At 34.9% G+C, this 21,444-nt stretch overlaps 1 protein-coding gene across 2 annotated transcripts in view; it reads right to left on the reverse strand.

The window, feature by feature from the left end:
- Positions 1-21,444, reverse strand: part of igsf9b (immunoglobulin superfamily, member 9b) — a 113,081-nt gene that overhangs the window by 74,328 nt on the left and 17,309 nt on the right. For both annotated transcript variants that reach the window (XM_087264071.1, XM_087264070.1), the window contains exons 2-3: positions 16,461-16,555; positions 4,616-4,822 (exon numbers count right to left, since the gene is read on the reverse strand). In XM_087264071.1, the coding sequence (XP_087120197.1) occupies positions 4,616-4,822; positions 16,461-16,521 (268 nt within the window). In that variant the 5' untranslated portion in view covers positions 16,522-16,555. The remainder of the gene's footprint in view (positions 1-4,615; positions 4,823-16,460; positions 16,556-21,444) is intronic.

Below are 21,444 nucleotides of genomic sequence, written 5' to 3' on the forward strand. Positions count from 1 at the left end.
GCCCCAAATCATCCCGCCTCAGTTTAACCCCAATGCACTTAATCCGGGGTCCCGTTCAATGCGACCCCCACGAGCGGGAACGTCTGCGCTCCCATCCTCCAAACGGCCCCTTTTCTCTCTGCATCCATTATTGCATGCGCCTCTTCTCATCTCCACCAACACACACACACACAGTCTACATAATTACAGGCCACTTGTTTGGGTGGGTCATTTATATGGGGATATTCGTTTAACAACACAAAGCCCCTCCCCCCTTCAATAAATTCCAGAGCGTGACCCTCCTTCAAGAACACCAGGGCAAACGGCTGTATTTACACCGCCAAGCACCACTCCGGGGACCAGAAAGTTGTTTTAAAAGAGCTTTTGGTGAATTGCCCGGAAAACCAGCCTTTTGCAGCACCTTTTGGAGACATGTCAACAGGAACGGTCCTGGGCTATTGAATGGAGGAGGTTGTGGACGTGGGCCCCGGAGTCTAAACAAGTGATTGTAAAACATTTAAATGCAGCAAACATTCTCGGGAAACAATAGCAGTAAACCTTTAGACAGCTCTCTGTATGCCAGTAGCCAAAATCAGGCTTATTCTGTGGTTAAAATGATAATAAATGACATAGAGAACATTTGAATGTCACACATTATTCATCAGTCACACTGTATATCATTTTAGACCAATATCAATATTATTATTGTTAGACATTAATGATAATATTAGTCTTATTATTATGACGATGATGATGATGAGCCTTTATTTGTCACAACACTGTTACATGCAGCGAAATTGGACTTCTCCGACCATACTCAAACATCACACATTTCATGGGAAGACAGGTCAATCGAGAGGTAGCATAGAACGAGGAAATAATAAGATATATTAGGGAAAAAGGAGGTAAGAAATGTCCCTCCCAGACTGTCCTTAAAGTAGTGCACAGTGAGATCAGTGGGAAAAAATATATATTATTAAAAATAATAATTATAATAACCATAGTCGTCATCATTATTGTTATTATTACCACTAGCAGCCAGGTTATATGTAACTGTCACATTTTAGCAAATTAATATTGCTAATAATAAGCAATCATAATTATCACTACTACTATTATTATTATTATTCATTCATTCACTTTCTTGTCGGCTTAGTCCCTTTATTAATCTGGGGTTGCCACAGCGGAATGAACCGCCAACTTATCCAGCAAGTTTTTACGCAGCGGATGCCCTTCCAGCCACAACCCATCTCTGGGAAACATCCACACACACATTCACACACACACACAAACTCATACACTATGGACAATTTAGCCTACCCAATTCACCTGTACCACATGTCTTTGGACTGTGGGGGAAACCGGAGCACCCGGAGGAAACCCACGCGAATGCAGGGAGAACATGCAAACTCCACACAGAAACACCAACTGAGCCGAGGTTCGAACCAGCGACCCAGCGACCTTCTTGCTGTGAGGTGACAGCACTACTGCGCCACTGCCTCGCCCTATTATCATTATTACCATTATTATTATTATTATTATTATTATTATTATCATTATTATTATTATTATTATTATTATTATTATTATTATTATTATTATTATTATTACAGTGTTTCCTCTAGGATTTTATCCAGCTGTGGCGGCAGGTCTTTTACACAAATCTACCAACTACCTATAGCGTTATTTCAATGACAAATGGAGAAATGTGGTGAGTGCAGTATTACAAGTCGAGATTGTATTTATGTAATACGAGCATGCAAATCTCTTTGCTTGCCCGCCGATTTCCTCTGTTCGTGCACAAAACTTCTTGCATGACCCCTTAAATATACGCTGCTCACGCGCAAGATATTCTTGTGCGCTCACAAACAATAATAATGTGAGTAATATTAACTATGGTATTATTTTACATTTTTAAATCACATTTTTAGTCAACAATTAAAATAACAGTTATAACATTTTTTATCATAAGGCCTATTGACTATAATTAAAGACTATTATTCTTAATTAACGTTTGTCCTTGTCTTATTATTAGAATTATTAATAATAATCATCAACATCATCATAGTCAACATGCCTGTTATTGCTGCAGCAGTGTTATATAATCAGATTTAGCCAGTTAATACTAATATTAATATTAATAATAATAAAACAATCAATCATTACTACTATTATTATTTATTATTATAAATTATTATAATTATTTTTATTATTACGCCAATTGACTATTATTAAAGACTATTGACTCTAATATCAATTCATTTTATATTGACAATGTATTGACTCAATACATTTATTGTTGTCTAATTATTAAAATTGTTAATAATGATGATCATCATAGTCATCCTGACTGTTATTGCTAATACTAGCAGCATTGTATAATCAGATATTTACCAATTAATAATAAGAATAATAATAATAATAAACAATCATAATTATTACCACTATTATTATTATTATTATTTTAAATCACATTTTTAGCCAACATTTAAATAATAATAATTATAATAATAATGATATGGTCTATTAAAGACTATTAAAGACTACTAACACTAATATTAATTATTACATTAGTCGTCATCTTATTACTATATTTATTAATAATAATGATCATCACGATCATCATAGTCATTTTGACTGTTATTGCTATTACAAGCAGTGTTATACAATCAGATTTTACCCAATTAGTATTCATATTAATAATAAATAATCATAATCATTAATATTATTATTATTATAACTCACATATTTAGCCAACAATTAAATAACAATTATAATAATTATCATTAGGCCTATTATTTATTATTATTAAAGACTATTGACAATAATATTAATTATTACATTCATTGCCGTCTTATTATTATAATTATTAATAATATTATCATCACCATCATCATAGTCAAAACAACTGATATTGCTACTGATGAGGCAAGCAGCAGTATATAATATGATTAACAACAACAACAATAATAATAATAATAATAATAATAATAACAACAACAACAACAACAACAACAACAACAACAACTATTATTATTATTACTATAAATAACCTTTTTAGCCCAAAATAAATTATTATTATGATTACTAACAATAATATACAATATCATTTTTTTTCACATTAGATTTTGGTTTAAACATTTTGTATTGTTTCCTTTTATTGATTTTTATTAGAAAAACTTTTTTTTTTTTGCAGCCCCAGGGCTCGAAATTAACTTTCTTACTTGGTAGCACCGGTGCTCCCAACCTGAAATATTTAGGAGCACCAGAAAAAAATTAGGAGCACCAGAAAAAAATTAGGAGCATCCACCAAAAATGAATGATATATTTGACAAGTTGTGTATTAAGGGATTTATTGTATTTGAAAACAACATCAATTGGGACTAACAAAACCCAGAAACAACTCTCTAACTAATGCTGTAATGACTTAATATTTGTGCAATAATTCCAAAATGAATGTTGAATAATTATAAAATATTATTGATGATGATGATGACAATACTACTAATAATGAATAATATTTCTCATCATCATGCTGCCTTGAATGTGCTTTAATGCAAGTTATCTGCTATATAAAGTCCTACTGTTAATTTATGAAAAATAAATTGATGGTTTGCATCAAACACAAATGAAGCATTGCAGTAAGAAATATTTATTTTGTACAATTGTTTTTAAATGCTTGCCAATTTAATAAATAATATTTCTACTACAAAACAAACGAAATAATATAATAAATCGTTCAATCCAATGCTGAAAGCTGCAAAGCAGTCATCAGTAATTAAATAGAAAAATAATATACACCTCAAGAAAGAACGGACAAAAGAAAGAAAGAAAAGTCTCACTTTTAAAAAAGTTTTGGTTTCGGTTCGTGTCGTTTTAATGCTCAGCCTCGTTATGCGCTGAATTACATTTTTCTGTGTTTGCGGGAAAGCATGCGAGTCAGCCGGCCCAATAAGAGGGGGGCAGAGCAGGATTCCCCCGATGCCCACCGGCGCAATACTGTTCTTTGTTATAACCCGCATCAGATCAAACTCAGTAAAGGCGAGCTTCTTTGGCGATGGTGTTGTAGCGGACATTTGCGCTGTTGCAGCCTGCTCACGAGGAAACGTATTAAAAAGTTATGAATTGCCGTGAGATTGTGTTGGCTGAACACGCAGAGCATGCAACGCATCGAGATTCAGTGTACTTTTCACACTTCAGCCGTTTGCAATCCCCGCGGTCACAAAAGCTCCCTCCCTGTCATCTGACAGCAGAAAGTCTTGAGTGATTGACGGCTAATATGAACCATTATAGCGGCAGGGAAGAGCGAATTTACCACGTTTTTAGAAAAAAAAAACAAACAAAAACAGGTCGCACTACAACCATAATATGCAGTCGCACGAATGCTCCCAATATATATTATGAGTCGCATAGCTTAAGTTTCGGGCGCATATGCGACTAAAATGGTCGCAATTTCGAGCCCTGAGCCCTATGTGACATTCATGTAATGGAATTATAAACATCTCTGTGGGCTCCAAAGACACATAAAATCCAAACTCATAAAAGACCACCGGCTGCATCACATCCCCGTCCCCTCCGGCAGTGCCTCTCCAGCAGGATTAATGGCAAAATGATTTATGATTAAAGTGAGACTCACCCTTGTAGTTTGGATGCACTCGTGGAGTATAGCTGCCGAATTTTATGAGGATAGGGACGTTGTATCCCAGCCGGACCCACTCCACCACATGCAAAGGGAAGAGATTCGGGGTGGTGGCCCCTTCTGATGGAGGTGTCAGACTGCAGCCTAGCTCAGCAAAACCCCCAACCCTTCCCTGGACCACTGGCTCAGTGCTCAAAGTAAGACCTGAGGAAAACCAACACACATCACACATGTAAACTGCAAAACTGGAATATTTTGACATTTGCTAAATGGAGAAAACATATTAGGCCAGCACACATTAACACATCCTACTGATTTATACTGGATAATACTGGTTTATTTCAGAACATTTTAGGATGGTTAGGCCAGTCTAGTCTTACTTATGTCAACTGATTGTGAAGAGTAAGATCTGAAGAAAAACAACTTGCATCACGCATGTAAAGTGCAAAACCAGAATTAGAGCTGCACAATTAATCGTTAAAAGATCGCGATCTCGATTCGACCCCCTAGACCAGGGGTCAGCAACCCGCGGCTCTAGAGCTGCATGCGGTTCTTTAGCGCTGCCCTTGTGGCTCCCTGGAGCTTTTTCAAAAATGTTTGAAAATGCAAAAAGATGGGGGAGGTTAATATATTTTTTTGTTTTAATATGATTTCTATAGGAGGATAAACATTTTTAACGTTTTCAAATGCTGTCAAAGTGTGTAGAATTAATATTTAATTTCAACATTTCTGTCAACGAAGATTTGCGTCATAGCCTGCGACACATGTTTCTATTAGCAGGGTGGGATGCCAGGCAGGTGGCGGTTGTAAACAAACCAGGAGATTATAAAGCATGGAAAACCGTTCAAAGATGGTATGACATATTAGAACACCTATTTGCAAACTTTAAAAACAAAACCAAGATAATACAAAAAAATAAAGATATACCTTTCTCCACTAAGACAGTGAAGGAAAGGGCTATTAAAATGGTAGGTAACATCACCGATCAGCAAACCAAGGACATTAATTCAGTGCCAGCATACTCAATTGCCTGTGATGTGATCGATATTCAACGCGCTTTTATGCAGGTATGTGAACTCTGATGGGCCGCAAGAAGAAATTATCAAATTAATAACACTAAAAGACAAGAGGCTGTGCTGAAGTGTTTTAATGACAACAAAATAAACACCAACCACCTGATTTCAGTGGCTATTTAATCATAAAGGCTCATTATGTATTTATAGCCAACTTAGTCATTTTTATAGTAGGCTAATATAGCTACTATAGATACATACAGCATGTGTTTCCTTCATTATAAGGCTTATATAAGGCTTTACATTTTTTGCGGCTCCAGACATATTTGTTTTTTGTTTTTTTTTGGTCCAATATGGCTCTTTCAACATTTTGGGTTGCCGACCCCTGCCCTAGACCAGGGGTTCCCAAACTTTTCAGGCCACGACCCCCAAAATGACAATGCCAGTGACTCGTGACCCCCAATATCCTCTAAGGTGGTTATAAATACAGAAACCTTGCATGCAATGGCACACACACACCAATGGACCCAAGTCTATTCTTCTTTTAATTTTTATTTTATGTATGAGAGCTGTAAATGGGCCACAAAGTTTAACCAGGTGTTGTGAAATCTGCTGCATCTGACGCTATTGCTGTGTCTTTAATACAATGCAATTACCCCAGGGGTTGCAATCCAATAGAAGTAGTAACTATAAGCTACTATAGTAACTATATATGGTATAAATATTTTCTCTTCAGAAGGTTATGGATAAAATATGGTAATTCTTATGGTTTAATAAAAATAAATAGATTTTTGGAAACCACCAGGCGACCCCCCTTCATTGTCCCGCGACCCCTCGGGGGGTCCCGACCCCCACTTTGAGAACCATTGCCCTAGACGATCTTATTCCAACATTTCTACGATTCTGCCAATCATATTTTCAAGTTCAGGAGAGAAGAAAAGGCGGCTGCACGAGTCTTTTCATTGTTTCACACACGTTGCTCAGTGACATTGACACCTCCAAATGATGTTGAATGAGTCACATACTGTATTTATAAGGTATAATTCAACTAAAAATGTAATTTTTGTCTTCATATAATGATGTTTTCGCGGCCGGGAAATGACACATGACGTGAGCTGGTGACCGAAAGCTGTTATCACAGAGAGGGCGCGTGGGCGCTCTACTTACTGATAGATGCGTGCGTGTCTACTTTAGCACACAAAACCTGCATATGTTGCGAGTAACAGGTAATACAGTTGTAAATAATATTCAGTTTGTGGCACAAAGTGATCGTTTGGGAGCCGCGCACGAAGTATGAACAAGCACTTAGCAGTCAAAATGAAACCGAAAGTGTGCACTTTATTTAAATCATACCGCATTTTAGAGTTATGATTACGGCAAGCATTTGATATGGTTTTTTTTATAGCGAACCCACAGTTGTGCATGAAAATAAATGTTTACAGTGTCAGTATAACTACTCTAGCCTATATATTGTTGAATATAATCTGATAATGGCAAATGTCTGATTTTACCAGTGACTAAATTTGTTTAATATGACAGATTGCAAGCTTATATCTCAAACATAATAATTCAACATCAGAATTATTATAAGTAGAATATAATTATTTATAGAAACCAGTAGACCTACACATAATATTATTTTCGATGTTGTGCCATAGGTTTGTTTTTACCATACCTTTATTTTACATATACAGAATCGTGAGAAAACCGTGTTCTTTATTTTAAGCAAAAAAAAAAAAAAAAAAAAAAAAAATCGCGATTCTCATTTTAGCCAGAATCGTGCAGCTCTAACCAGAATATTAGAATTTTCCTTGCTAGAAAGACCACCACACATAGATACTACTTATGTATGCTGAATAATACCTTTTTTAGTGCCATTTCAGACCAATTTAGGATGGTTGACCAGTCTAGTTTTTTTTATGTCAATTGATTGTTGTTTTTAGGAGAAAGAACTGAGGAAAAAGGTGACACAGTTCCACAGTAGGTAGTGCTGTCGCCTCACAGCAAGAAGGTCACTGTTTGAAGCCTCGGCTGGGTCAGTTGGCGTTTCTGTGTGGAGTTTGCATGTTCTCCCTGCGTTTGTGTGGGTTTCCCCCACTGTCCAAAGACATGTGGTACAGGTGAATTGAGCAGGCTAAATTGTCGGTAGTGTATGAGTGTGAATGAGTGTGTATGGATGTTTCCCAGAGATGGGTTGCGGCTGGAAGGGCATCCACTGCGTAAAAACGTGCTGGATAAGTTGGTTGTACATTCCGCTGTGGTGACCCCGGATTAATAAAGGGTCTGAGCCGAAAAGAAAATGAATGAATGAATGAACTGAGGAAAACCAACACATATTATATATGTACAGCCCAAAACCAGAGTATTAGATGCTTACTAAATGAACAGACTAGCTTAGACCAGCACACATTAACATGTCCAATTGATTTATGCTGGATAATGCTGGTTTAGTGTCATTTCAAACCAATTTAGGATGGTTAGGGTCGATCTAGTCTAATTAATATTGATTGATTGTTGTTTTTTAAGAGAAAGACCCGAGGAAAACCAACACACATCACATATGTAAAGTACAAAACCAAAATATTAGACTTCTACCTGCTAGAAAGATCAGCTTAGACCAGCCCATAAACACACATCCAACATAAATATACTAATAGCACTATACTAAATATAATATAACAGCTAATGCTGGTTTATTGTCATTTCAAACTAATGGTAAGGATGGATTTAGTCTTATTTATGTACATTTATGGTTGTTGTTGTTTCTTTAAATCAAAGATAGACCTGGGAAAACCATCATACACCACAAAAATGTAAAACTGGAATATTGTTACTTTTTCCTGTAAAAAAGACCAGCTTAGACCAGTGCAGATCAACATGTCTTACTGATTTATACTAGATAATGCTGGTTTAGTGCAATTCAAACCAATTTAGGATGGTTTGGGTGGATCTATTCTTATTTATGTTGATTAATGATGGTTTGTGTTGTTTCAGGCTGATTTATTCTGATTTAGAGTTACTCCAGAGCAGAGGGATGTATTTATGGAGTTTAGCGGTGGTTTAGAACTGGTCCATGCTGAACTATTTTAACATAAGTTGGTATTTCTGTTGGTTAAAGCTGGTAAGCTACGGTGACATTGTCCAGGTTAATTTTTGTTGGTTTAAAGCTAGTGCAGAAGATGTGATCTAGGCCTAGATGGGATTTATGCTGGTTAATAGTGGTTTAGACTTGGTCCAGACTGATTTGTTCTGTTAAAATAGGGGCAGATTGTATTTCTATTGGTTAATGCGGGCTCATTGGTGCAGGTATAAATATTAGACATGCTCATTGAAGCAGTTATTTTTTCTTTTATTGTTATTGTAAAAAAATGTATGTAGGTTAGTGCAAGTCTAGATGGGATTTATGCAGCTTAATGGTGGTTTAGAACTTGTCCAGACGGATTTTTTCTGGATTAATGTTGATCCAGATGGTTAGATGGTTTTTATGTTGGTTAATAGTGGTCAGCTACGATTTTGAGCTGGTCCAGAATGATTTATGCTGGTTAGTGCTTGTTTCGAACATTTCCAAACTAATTTGAGTCAGTCCAGAGGGATGTACATGGGTTAGTTAGTCTAGATTGATTTATGCTAGTTAGTGATGGTTTAGAACTGATTCAGAATGAGTTATTCAGTTTAAAGTTGGTCCAGATGGTTTTCTGTTGGTTGGTACTGGTCAGCTATGATTTTGAGTTGTTCCAGATTGATTTTTGAACTTTTTGGCATTGATTTGCGCTGGCTTAGAGCTGATCAAGATGAAAGCATGAGGGTTAGAGATCAAGATTGTTTTATCCAGGATAGTTAGTAGTGGTTTAAAAACTGGTCCAGAATGATCTATTGTGCTTTGAAGTTGGTCCAGATGGTATTTTCATTGGGTAGTCTAGACTGATCTATGCTGGTAAACAAACTTGGGATGGCATTTCTGTTGGTTTGTTCTGGTCAGCTTTGGTTTTGAGCTGGTCTAGCGTTATGCTGGTTACTGATGATTTCTATGATGATTTAGTGCAATTCCAGGTGATTGTATGTGTGTTTGTGATGGTTTATGCTGGTTAGAACTTCTATATTGATTCATGATCACCGAGTTTCTGTTGGGTAGCACATATCTGGATTGATTAATGCCAGTTCTGAGAAGGTCTAGACAAGTATTAGTTTGTCAGCTGGTTAGTGCTTCTCTACAATGAGCTCTGATGGTTTGCATTTGTTTTAATATTGTTATTGTTACTTGCTATATAATAATACATTTTCTTTCTTTAAAACTATGAATATTTATCCCAAATTTTCATCCCCCTAGTACAATAATGACAATCATCCTGTATAAAGAAACACATTTCAACATAATGGATATTCACTAATGTATTTTACAACACATTCTTGTCAAGACTTATTAATTAAAAGTTTTGAGGGTTACAGACTGATTTATTTTGGTTGGTCCAGGTAGATTTCTGTAGATTTTTCACTGGCCTAGACTGATTTATGCTGATTAGCAGTGGTTTAGATCTGGTCCATATAAATTTAGTTTGATATAAAGCTAGTCCAGATGGTTTTTTGTTACTTAGTGCTGATTTTGAGCTAGTCAATACAGTGAACAAGAATTAAAAAAAAGTTACATTTTGCTGGTGTGGGCTGAATGTGGGCCATTTGTTTTGCTCTTTTTTTATAAGAGAGAAAAGTGAATCTAGTCTTATGTCAAGGCAGTTGTTTTTAAAAGAGTAATGCAATCCAGAAACACAATTAAACATGTGACACTCCAATGTGTTTAGAGATAAATGTTGTTTTCTAAAAATAGCAAGCAGAAATAGAATAAATTACAAGGGACAAACAACAAACACTGCATTTGTCACCTGACATGTGTTTTCTGTCTGCACTGGCGGCCCACAGAACAAACCAAGAGGCAGGAAAACACCAATATTTGTCAATGGAGGCAAGTGTTGCATTTACAGTGTGTGCTTAATGATAAAAGCAGCAATTCTGATGTCCTGGAGAAAGCAACAGAGGCGGGATAGGACACAGACATGAACAAGAGCCAAAAGGAGAATCTGAGATGGAAAATGAGAGCGTGACCGAGAAAAACAAGACACAAAAGAGAAGCAGGAGGACACAAAAACACTCACTAAAAGGGGCAAATGCAAATCCAGATTAAGGGGGTGGGGTGCAGGGTAGATGATATGCATGTAAATGAACATACAGCATGTTAATATGACAAACGCCTCTGTCTGTGACACTTTCTCTCCCTGAAGGCCTCAATGGGACAGACAAAGGATTAGGGAGAGTCTCAAAAACACAAACAAATATAAGGTTATTATTATTTTGCATATTATTAATATTATTATTATATTATATCAGAAAAAGAATCAAAAATAATTATGTATAAACCTATACAGTATAAAGGAAGAAATGTATGTAAAAAATATATATAAAGTTAAAGTCAGAATTATTAACCCCTTTGAATTTCTTTCTTTTTTAAATATTTCCCAAATGATGTTTAATGGAGCAAGTAAATGTTCACAGTATGTCTGATAATATTTTTTTCTATTGGATAAAGTCTTATTTGTATCTAATTATAAAGGTCTAAATTTCCACCTAATAAATAGGAACAGAGGAACATACGTTACATTAAAAAATAAAGTGCAACAAACAGCACCATAAAATATACTAATGTGTATATTTGAATACAGATACTTACATAAAAATAATAATGATTTTCATAATTGTAATGGGAACATGGAAAGAAATATGTCATGACTGTAAAGAAAAAAATGAAGAAAAAAGAAAAAGAAAGAAAAGAAAAAGTGAAATAAAGAAATAAATATAAAAGGATGTTATTAAATCTTAAAAATAATATTGTTATTTATTTCCTAAAAATATGAACAATTTTAAAAATGGAAAAATATCATGTACATTAAAAATAACCAAATTTATTACAATTTAATAATAAATGTGCTACAACCAATTTTACAAACAAATTTCATCAAAATGTATTTAGAAATGCATTTGATGACATATTCTGTTTTAGACAAAATAAAACAGAATTGATGTATAAAAACATGTATTAAACTTTATAAAAAAGTAAAAATTACATAAAATAAGGATTATTTTATATTGTACTTTTGTTTATTATCTAAATATAAATTTCTACATTTCCCCCTGATAAGAACATAAAAAGTGTAGCAAACAGCATAATAAAATATACTAATGTGTATATTTTAAAATATTTGCATAAAAATAATGTTTTTATGATTTAAAAAAAGAACATGAAAATAAATAACTTAACAAAAAAGAATGGGGGGGGGGGAATAAAAAAAACAATATAAAATGATATATATGATGTCATGATAATAACAATGATAATAACAAATTTCATCATAATGCATATTCACAACTGTATGACATTTTTTCAAATATAAAAAAAGAAAAAAGGATAAAAGAAAAGAAAAATTGATAATATTAAAATTATTCCGAAATGCCCAAAACTCTGTATACTAAATATTTTTCCTGTTAAAAGCTCTTTTACTAGCTCAGATAAGTAATTGTTGATCTTCTGTTTATTAAAAGCAAAACTTACAATAGCTTGTCATTGGAAAAATACAGAAAGTCCTCCTTTTAAACAATGGTTGCAGGAGTTGTTTTATTGTTTGTCATTAGAAAAAATAACGTATATAGTTGAGAGAAAACATGAAAATTTTTTTCAACAATGGAATCCCCTTGTAGGATTTCTGAAGGAAGCTGCTACGAATCTTTTGTCCTTATAACTTGTATCGTGTATCACCTGCTTTTCATTTACCATTGTTTTGATACCTTTATATTTTATGTGTCTGTGTATGCATTTATTTATTTAAATACTTGTATTTGTAATATTTATTATTTTGTTTTATTTATATATTTATTTGTTTAAATTTTGTATGTTTTGATTAGTTTTCGTTAGTACATGTTTAAAGTTTCTAAAAAATAATAAAGACAGTTAATTTTTAAATTAAATTGAGCCAAAATATGATTTTGCTGAGCTTCCCACCATTACAAATACACAAGCTGCAAACACATTTTGCCAGTTCTGAACCCCAGATCACCCTCCCTCACACCAGAAGCTCTGTATGCTTGTGGTCTCGCCTGTGATTATGGGTAATCTCTCAAAGATGACGCTCTCTGAAATAACCCAAGCTTCCCTCCACCCTCTTATCCAGAGATCGAGACCCCCCGTGCCGCCCCACACACCCCCAAACCCTGACCTCGAGAGAAGGGAAATCTAAATCCCAGACTGATCTAAATCCGGATTTACAGATTTCATTTTTATACAGAGAGGATTTGATCCCTTTTCCCCCCGAATGTTTGGGGTGCTTTCTGTGAAATACCAGCTCAAACACCACAAATGCTCTCGCTGGACAGGTTGCGGGACATAAGGAACATAGAGGGTCGTCTGTTAGATAATGAATGGGAATTAACCCTTCAACCAAACGTGCTCTCTGAGTAAACAGGCCGAGGCAAACCCCTGGTGTGTGCTTGTGTTTGTCTATAAACACCAGCAGAGAGAGAGAAAACAGACACAAATGGTTGGAGAACAGACAGGTGTGAATGACGGACTGCAAATGAACATTCAAAAAATGATATAGAACACATCAATTTAAAAATGCACTAGATGGTGAATTAAATTAAGTTAAATTTAATAGCTGCTGTTTTTTGGTTGAAATAAAATGTAAATATTGGATTGATGACTTGACTTGTTACTTAAAAATTCAAAAGCAAAGCAATTTGATTAAATGCAAAAAATAAATAAATAAAACAATAAATACAAATATATAAACTATAAATTAGGGCCGGGTGATAAAATTGGTATCAATGTTAGTGCTGTCAAAATTAGTGCATTAACGCATGCGATTAATTTGAAATATCTAAAGCCTGGTTTATACTTCTGCAGCAAGTGACAGGCGTAACCCACATCGCATGCAACGCGTGTACTGTGCATTTATACTTCTGCACGCTGTTTCTGTTGGTCTGCATTAACACTTCCGAAACGCTAGTTGGCAGTGTGGTGTTAATGTTTCCTCTGTGTCGAGTTTCTTCGCTGCTTTTTTGTTTTTTCTGAACGCTTCCTGAATGTACAAGTGGCTCAAACTCGTTCATTTTGAGGCAGAACTGGCAGACGTGCAACAACTTTAACCATGAGGTAAACACAAAACAAAACTTTCCATCTGAAGCTTCTTCACGGGACTCCACACTTGTAAACAATCGCTCCATCGGGCTCATGCAGCTCTCGGTCCCGCCCAGACAGGTCAGCGCTACCAAGTTGACCAATCACAGAGCTTGCCCTACACGTTGTTGCGACGTGTAGTTACATTCTTTGAGAGGTGCACGTTAGCGACGCCGACGGCCACGGCATAGGGCTATGCGTCTAAGCATACGCGTGCACTTGAAGCAGAAGTATAAATCAGCCTTAACGCGTAAAAAAAAAAATTTACGCAATTAACGCAGTTGCATTTTTTGTCCTATTGTGGTCGGTGTGTGTTCAACATGCAAAGAAATATGGATAAGACCAAGGAGGCACTTTTAGAAGGAAAGTTTCAGTATAAAATAATTATTGTCGCACTACCAGGCTATCCAGCATTTTCTCTAGAGTTTCATCTAATTTCGTTTGTTTTATTTTTAATCTTTAGACTTTTGTTTCAATGGAATTTGATACCACATGCCGAGTGGAAAGAAAAACCTCCGCATTTCTTCATTCAGGGTAATCAAAAAAATAAAAATAAAATAAAAATGTAAAAATATATATTCGCTGTTTACATGGTCCGCATTTCTTAAGTCGGTGGTCATTCAGGGTAATAAAAAAAAAAAAAAAAAATTTAAAAATATATATTCGCTGTTTACATGGTAGACACCTTAATAGGAGTATTATCTTAATCATATTATATTATTGATGTCCATGTAAATGGACTCAGTGAAACTCAGGTGATGTCGCGAGCTGTCAAAGACAGCGTATTCTGTCGTGTTTCCCCCTTAAAAGCAACTTTTGTAAAACATCTACTTTACGTTGCTGTGTCAGAATCCTTGTGAAATAAAGCCATACTTAAGAACGCTTAGTTTAAGCAAATTTGATGAACGCAATCAAGCAAGTTGTATCTGAAAGGAGTCCCTCCGGCTGTGCTGTCCTGCGCGTGTAGTGTGTGTGTGTGTTTGTGTCTGTGTGCGTGGATTTCTCAGCAACAAGAACAAATGCCAAAATATCACAGATTTCGCCGTCCGTATCCCTCAAAGTTGTTTAAATGTTTAGAGATGGTGTGACCAAAGTCCCTGTAAAAATTAGCCTTTGGTGTGACACAACGGGTACCTGTGGGTGCCTTTGATGTACCGCTTGATGCCTCTTACGTTCTTGTACGATCAGTGGCAACAAAATTAGGCACTGAAGTGCATATGCTGATTCAGTGATCGTGCTTGTGATCCTGCCTGTTCTCACTCTCAGCTCACATCATTCAAAACAAAAGGTCCACATTATCCCTCGATAATGTCAACAGACTGGACTGTCATAGCCACTGGCTGAATGTAAAGGAGGACTAAGCAAAATACTTTATAATTACTGTTCTCAATTTACAGAAGTACAACTTTTTAATGAGTGAAATTGTTTGTATTCAATACTTTATTATTATTATTATAATTTTTCCAATTTCCATATTTGCAGTGCCTGTGTTTTGGCATTTTTTACAGTCCACTTAGAATCCAACATGGAAATATTTCTTTTTTTCTTTATTGGTATTGATTGTTTTGAAATTCAAATGGCATTAACATGCCTGTGTTTTTATTTCTGTAATAAATTTCTGTAATAAGATACTGGATCTTGATGGTTTATTGTGGATATGTTGTTTACATGAAGAAATCTGTGATAAAAGTTAAACAAAATTATAATAAACAATTATATATTTTGAATTAAAAAGTTTTGTCTTGCGTTTACTTTAATTTTACATTTGAATAGCCAAAATGACAAGTTTCAGTCTTTTAAATGCGATTAATCACGATTATTTGCAAAAAAAAAAAAAGTGTGATTTATTAGGGTTTTTTTTTTATTGATTGACTGCACTAATCGATATTTATTGACTGAACACCATTATCAATAACAATAAAAAAAGATTCTGTAAGAAGTTTTGGTATGAAGTAATGTAGATTTATTAAAATGTGACTGCTGAGCGTGCTTCTTAAAAGCAGTACCAATAAGCTTAGGGTGTAAGTTAGTCATTTCCAATGAAGGGAGCAATGCGCACTTGGTACAGTAGTTTATAACAGTGGTTAAAAACAATGAACTTTTCCAAATGCCGAGAGTGCACCACGATTCATGCAGAACTAACCAATCTGCTTCACACTTTGTATGGAGTATACACACTTCAGCAATAACGGTAGACTAATTACTAGGCCCACGCGAAATCTGCGCGTGCAGAATCCCGCATATTTTTAGCCCATCATTGATTCTGTTTATTTACTTGTGTAAATGTATATATTTATTCAGTTTTTAAATTGATTTCAGTAATATTATTGAGACAAGTAATGATTCGCACTCATCAAGTAATTGCTTCGTACTGTTTTTATTTTCTTTTTACATTCTTCGGTGATTTTAAAAACACAAACGTTTCGGCACGATGCCTTCCTCAGTCCACACACTGAGGAAGGCATTGTGCCGAAACGTTTGTTTCAGTATGAACATCTGACCAACAATACACCAGCTGATAGATAAAATTAAGCAAAAAATAATTATTTGTACATTTATTGAAGAGATGCAACATGTGAGAGATGCAGAATCAGAAAGCAGAGATACTTACGCAGTAGAGAGAGGGCGACCGCGACGCTGACATTCAGAAGCCAGAGTTTCTTCTGTACCATGGTAAACACTCACATACCATCACACATACCCCACCTGAAAAACACAGAGACACACAAACACCAGTCAAGCCTGAGAACTCCACTGAGATCAAATAGCATGAGGAACATTTCACGGTTCACACATCTCACATTAACATTTAATACTTGCACATTTACTAAACAACAAAATCTCACAGATCCCTTCAAAAACTCTCATGAATACGCTGTGCTGAATTGAATCGACATAGGTTTTTAAGTCTTAAATCTTTTTTTTTATTATTATTAAACCTACTTTAATTTTCAATTACAGAAAGATAAAACCTAGACATTTTAAATTAAACTTGTAATATTTAAGTTCTTTAAAAAATTGCAAATTTGAAAAAAAAAAAAAAGTTACAAATAAAATAAACCTGTAAAAAAAAAAAAATCAACAGGCATATATTTGATTGTAAATTTTTTTTTAAATAATTTAACAAAATTGTAAAGGTCTTAAAAATTGTAAAAATTTTATTTGTAAAACTGTTTAAATTAATTATAATTTTTAATTATAATTAAAACTTCAAATAAATCTTTAAGATCTTCTACAATTTAAAATATTTTATTCTTAAAACTGAACAATGCCTTAAAAAATACAAAAAATTCAAATCTCATTTAGGAATAAAAAAATCTTTAAAAAAAACAATAGAAATTGGACTAATCTTTAAAATACATTTTAATTATAAAATCTCAAAATGTTAAATGAATGAATAAATTAATTACTTAATTAGCAGTGAAATCTTAAAAAAAAAAACTTAAAAGCTAAATTGACTTTTTATTTTTACACATTTCTCTGAAGATCTTCTCACACAAGATGACTACACAGTTATGTGTTATGCTTTATAAAAATATATTTTGGGGCTTGGTTTTCATTTTTGATTGACAAAATAGCAAATAAAAAAGGCATGTATTTGATCGTCTAAAGGTCTTTTAAAACAATATTAAAAATAAATTAATATTTTAAATGACTAAGATTTACTTTAAGTCTTAAAAATCTTTACTTACAAATTGTCTAACAATTAAAATTAAAATCTAAAAACCGAATAATACCTTTAAAAAACTTTTTTAAAATCTGATTTAATTATTAAAGTAATTTTTAATTGACTAATTGTGAAAATATATCTTTAAAAAACATTTTACTTATAAAATCTCATAATCTTTACTAAAATATTAATAAACTACTTAATTTGCATTAAAATCTCTTTTTTAAAAACCAACAAGCAAATTTGACTAAGTTTTATAAATTTCTCAGAGGATCTCTTCCTAATACAAGTTGACTACAGCTATGATGCTTTTTAAAAATCCTTTTGAGGCTTGGTTTTCATTTTTGATTGACACGTTTTCTTTCATGATATTATGAGTGCTGTTTGCGCATGCAAAACTAGACGAGTTACACAGCATCATGCAATACTTAGGGCTGCATGTGCAATAATGTTTATTTACATTCCCGGTAAACACACACAAAAAAAAACCAAACAAAAAAAGTTTCCTCTGAAACTACAGGCAATCTTTATGAAATCTTCTTGTTATCTTGAACATCAGCCGACAGTGACCTATGAAGTGAGCACACCCCGTGCCTCACAACAATAATCAACTATTCACGTCGTTCAATATTTCACTCCAGTATTGTGGAGCAGTTTCTGGAAATGAAAGCAGAGGTTGCTTTAATACAGCGCTGGCAAACAGCCACTCGTATGACTGAGCACCTGAGAGCAGCAAAATCCCCCCCCCGACTCCTCTCCCACGTCGACCATTCAAAGCCACTAATACCAGCTTATTACTTTAAGTTAATTAAAGCTGAAGTTGAAGAGGAGGCTATTTTAGGAAGATAGGCACAATGACAAAAAGCATGCAAACGTGTTTCTGTTGGTTTGGCATTTATGCATATTTATCTATGCAACGCAGAGTTGAAAATTTTGTGTGGGAAATTCAAATCTCTCATCTCCATTTCTTCAAGGCCTAAATCACAAGGCAGATTTCCAGAAGGCAGTGGAAAGTTATTGGCAAAACAGTCACAGAATGAAATAAAGCGCACAATTCTGCTGTTTCCACATCAGTATCCTCCGTTTGGACTATTCAGAGTGTAAAAATGCATTTAGAGTCCCTTTTTATTTTACTTTTTTTTTTTATTTTTTTTTTATGAAAAGTGTATTTTGTTAGTCACAGTTTAAATAATCTTTCCAATAGGATTTACAGCAGTTTAACCAAAACTTTAAGTATGAGCAACAGCAAAAGTATCAACAGTACTTTAATCTGGATACATCTGAACATGAAGTTTTAATTTGGTTTCTTTTTTACAGTGCACCATGTAAAGTTCATTGCACACACTGTGTCCAAAAAAATAAATTAAACCTCATGTTGTGTCAATCATATTCACATATTGACAAGCTTTTGTCCATCATAAAAAAACAGCATCAGTCTTGATTTTTTTATTTTTTTGCAACTGTACAAAGCAATTTGAGACGTATTTTGACAACTCAGAGCTACCGTAAAAGTGAAAGACAAAATCCAGAATCAAAGAGGACTTCATTATAAACATTTTTAGAAAAAAATTACATGTTAAAGTAGAAAAAAACTGTTAAATTACCTCTTCGAAATGAAAAACCATGTAAAATCTAATTAAAAGCCCAATAAGATGATAGATATAATATACACTCACCAGCAACTTTATTATGTACACATTACTAGTACCGGGTTGGACCCTCTTTTGTCTTCAAAACTGCCTTAATCTTTCATGGCATAGATTCAACAAGGTACTGGAAATATTCCTCAGAGATTTTGGTCTATATTGACATGATAGCATCACAATCAATGATGCGAATCCCCCATTCCACCAGATCCCAAAGGTGCTTTATTGAATTGAGAGCTGGTGACTGTGGAGGCCATTTGAGTACAGTGAACTCATTGTCATGTTAAAGAAACCAGTCTAAGATGATTCGCACTTTATGACATGGTGCGTTATCCTGCTGAGAGTAGCAAACGGAAGATGGGTACACTGTGGTCGTAAAGAGATGGACATGGTCAGCAACAATACTCAGGTGGGCTGTGGTGTTGACATGATGCTCAATTGGTACTAATGGGCATAAAAGTATGGCAAGAAAATATCCCCCACACCATTACACCACCACCACCAGCCTGAACTGTTAATACAAGGCAGGATGGATCCATGCTTTCATATTGTTAACGCCAAATTCTTGCCCTTCCATCTGAATGTCACATTAACGAGGCATTTGTGCCAACAGAACCCATTTTGGATCATTTTCTGTAAACCCTAGAAAAAAAATCCCAGTAGATCAGCAGTTTCTGAAATACTCAGACCAGCTCGTCTGGCACCAACATCTATGCCACATTCAAAGTCACTTAAAGCACCTTTCTTCCACATTCTGATGCTCGGTTTGAACTGCAGCAGATCGTCTTGATCGTGTCTACATGCCTAAATGCGTTGAGTTGCTGCCATGTGATTGGCTGATTAGAATTTTGTGTTAAAAAGCAGTTGGACAGGTGTACCTAATAAAGTGGCCAGTGAGTGTACAGCATGTTTAAATCAGAGTTTATATCTTGCAATTCTGACTTGGTTTTAAAGTAGTGCATGAAAAAGTACCAACTATGAGAAACACAAAGTCAGAATTAGAAGATACAATTTTGTTATTCTTAATCCTGTCACTGAAACCAGCTTCTCTAATATCTGAACAGTTCAAAGCCAACAAACTTATAAAAATATGCAAAACACAGATTTGCCAAAGTCTGTAGAGTCATGGGAATGCACATATGCAAGAGTCAAAATCCCATGGCAACACTCATGTCAACCTCTGTTCTGGAATCAGTGCTTCATTTGACCGTATAAAAGCCTCAAACAGGGTTTGGGCCATATGAACTGATCTCGAAACCGGCCTTGAGGGGTGCCAGATGAGGGCTGGTCATTGTGTCCCTCTGCGTGGAGTCTCTTACCAGTCAAGCTGTTAAACAAGGCCTCCTTGTGAAAGTGTCTTTCAGAGAGAGGAGAGCAAGCAGTGAAAGACAGATGGAGAGCAAAGCCTGTGTGTCACAAACAGACTTTCTGCCCCACGAGACTCCAGGTGTGTCTTGCTCAGGCCAAAAGTATTAAAGTCGGGAACAAAAGTCAAGAGTTTGAGCTCTTTTGGAAGGATGAAGCCATATTTTAAAAATTGTAGAGAACATCTGTTATAAAAAAAGCATTGGTCAGCCAGACCAACACAATCTCACGGCAATTCGTAACTTTTTCATTTAGTGGCTAATTCGTATGAATTCGTACGATCTAATTCGTACAATTTAGTACGATTTGCTTATCCCCCAATGACGGTTGGGGTTAGAGGTGGGGTCAGGTGCCACGCCTCCTTTTTAAAATCGTACCATTTCGTACGACTGAACTCGTACGAATTCGTACCAATTAGCCACTAAACTGGCAAAACGTAAAATACTTACGTTTTCTCGTGAGATCAGGCTGGCCAGACAGTGCATTTGTGGAAATCAAAATATGCTTGTTGAAACTGATCTAAAAGAAAGGTTTGTCATTTATGCTACAAATAAATTTTGAATATTCATCAAAGATTTCTAAGGGAAAATGCATCCATTTTTTAAAAAAAATTCTAAGTGAAGTTTATTTATAAACAAATTTCGAGAGGATCACGTGCTTATGATTGTTCACAGCTGTTCCAACTTTAGCTAATGCTGATTATCCTATCAGACGATCCTTAACTCACTATGAATAACCAGACTTTTCTTATCTCAATATCTTCGTCTTGAAGAAACCCCCCCCACCCAACCCTACTTTCCCTCCTTTCAAACGGGCGTCACGGTGGCCAGCGATTAGCGATGTTGCCTCACAGCAAGAATGCCCCAGGTTTAATCCCTTTCCAAACCAGACGGCATTTCTGTGCGGAGTTTGCT

This window comes from Danio rerio, chromosome 8, assembly GCF_052040795.2.
Source record: "Danio rerio strain M-AB ecotype USA chromosome 8, GRCz13ab, whole genome shotgun sequence".
NCBI classification, from domain to species: Eukaryota; Metazoa; Chordata; class Actinopteri; order Cypriniformes; family Danionidae; genus Danio; species Danio rerio.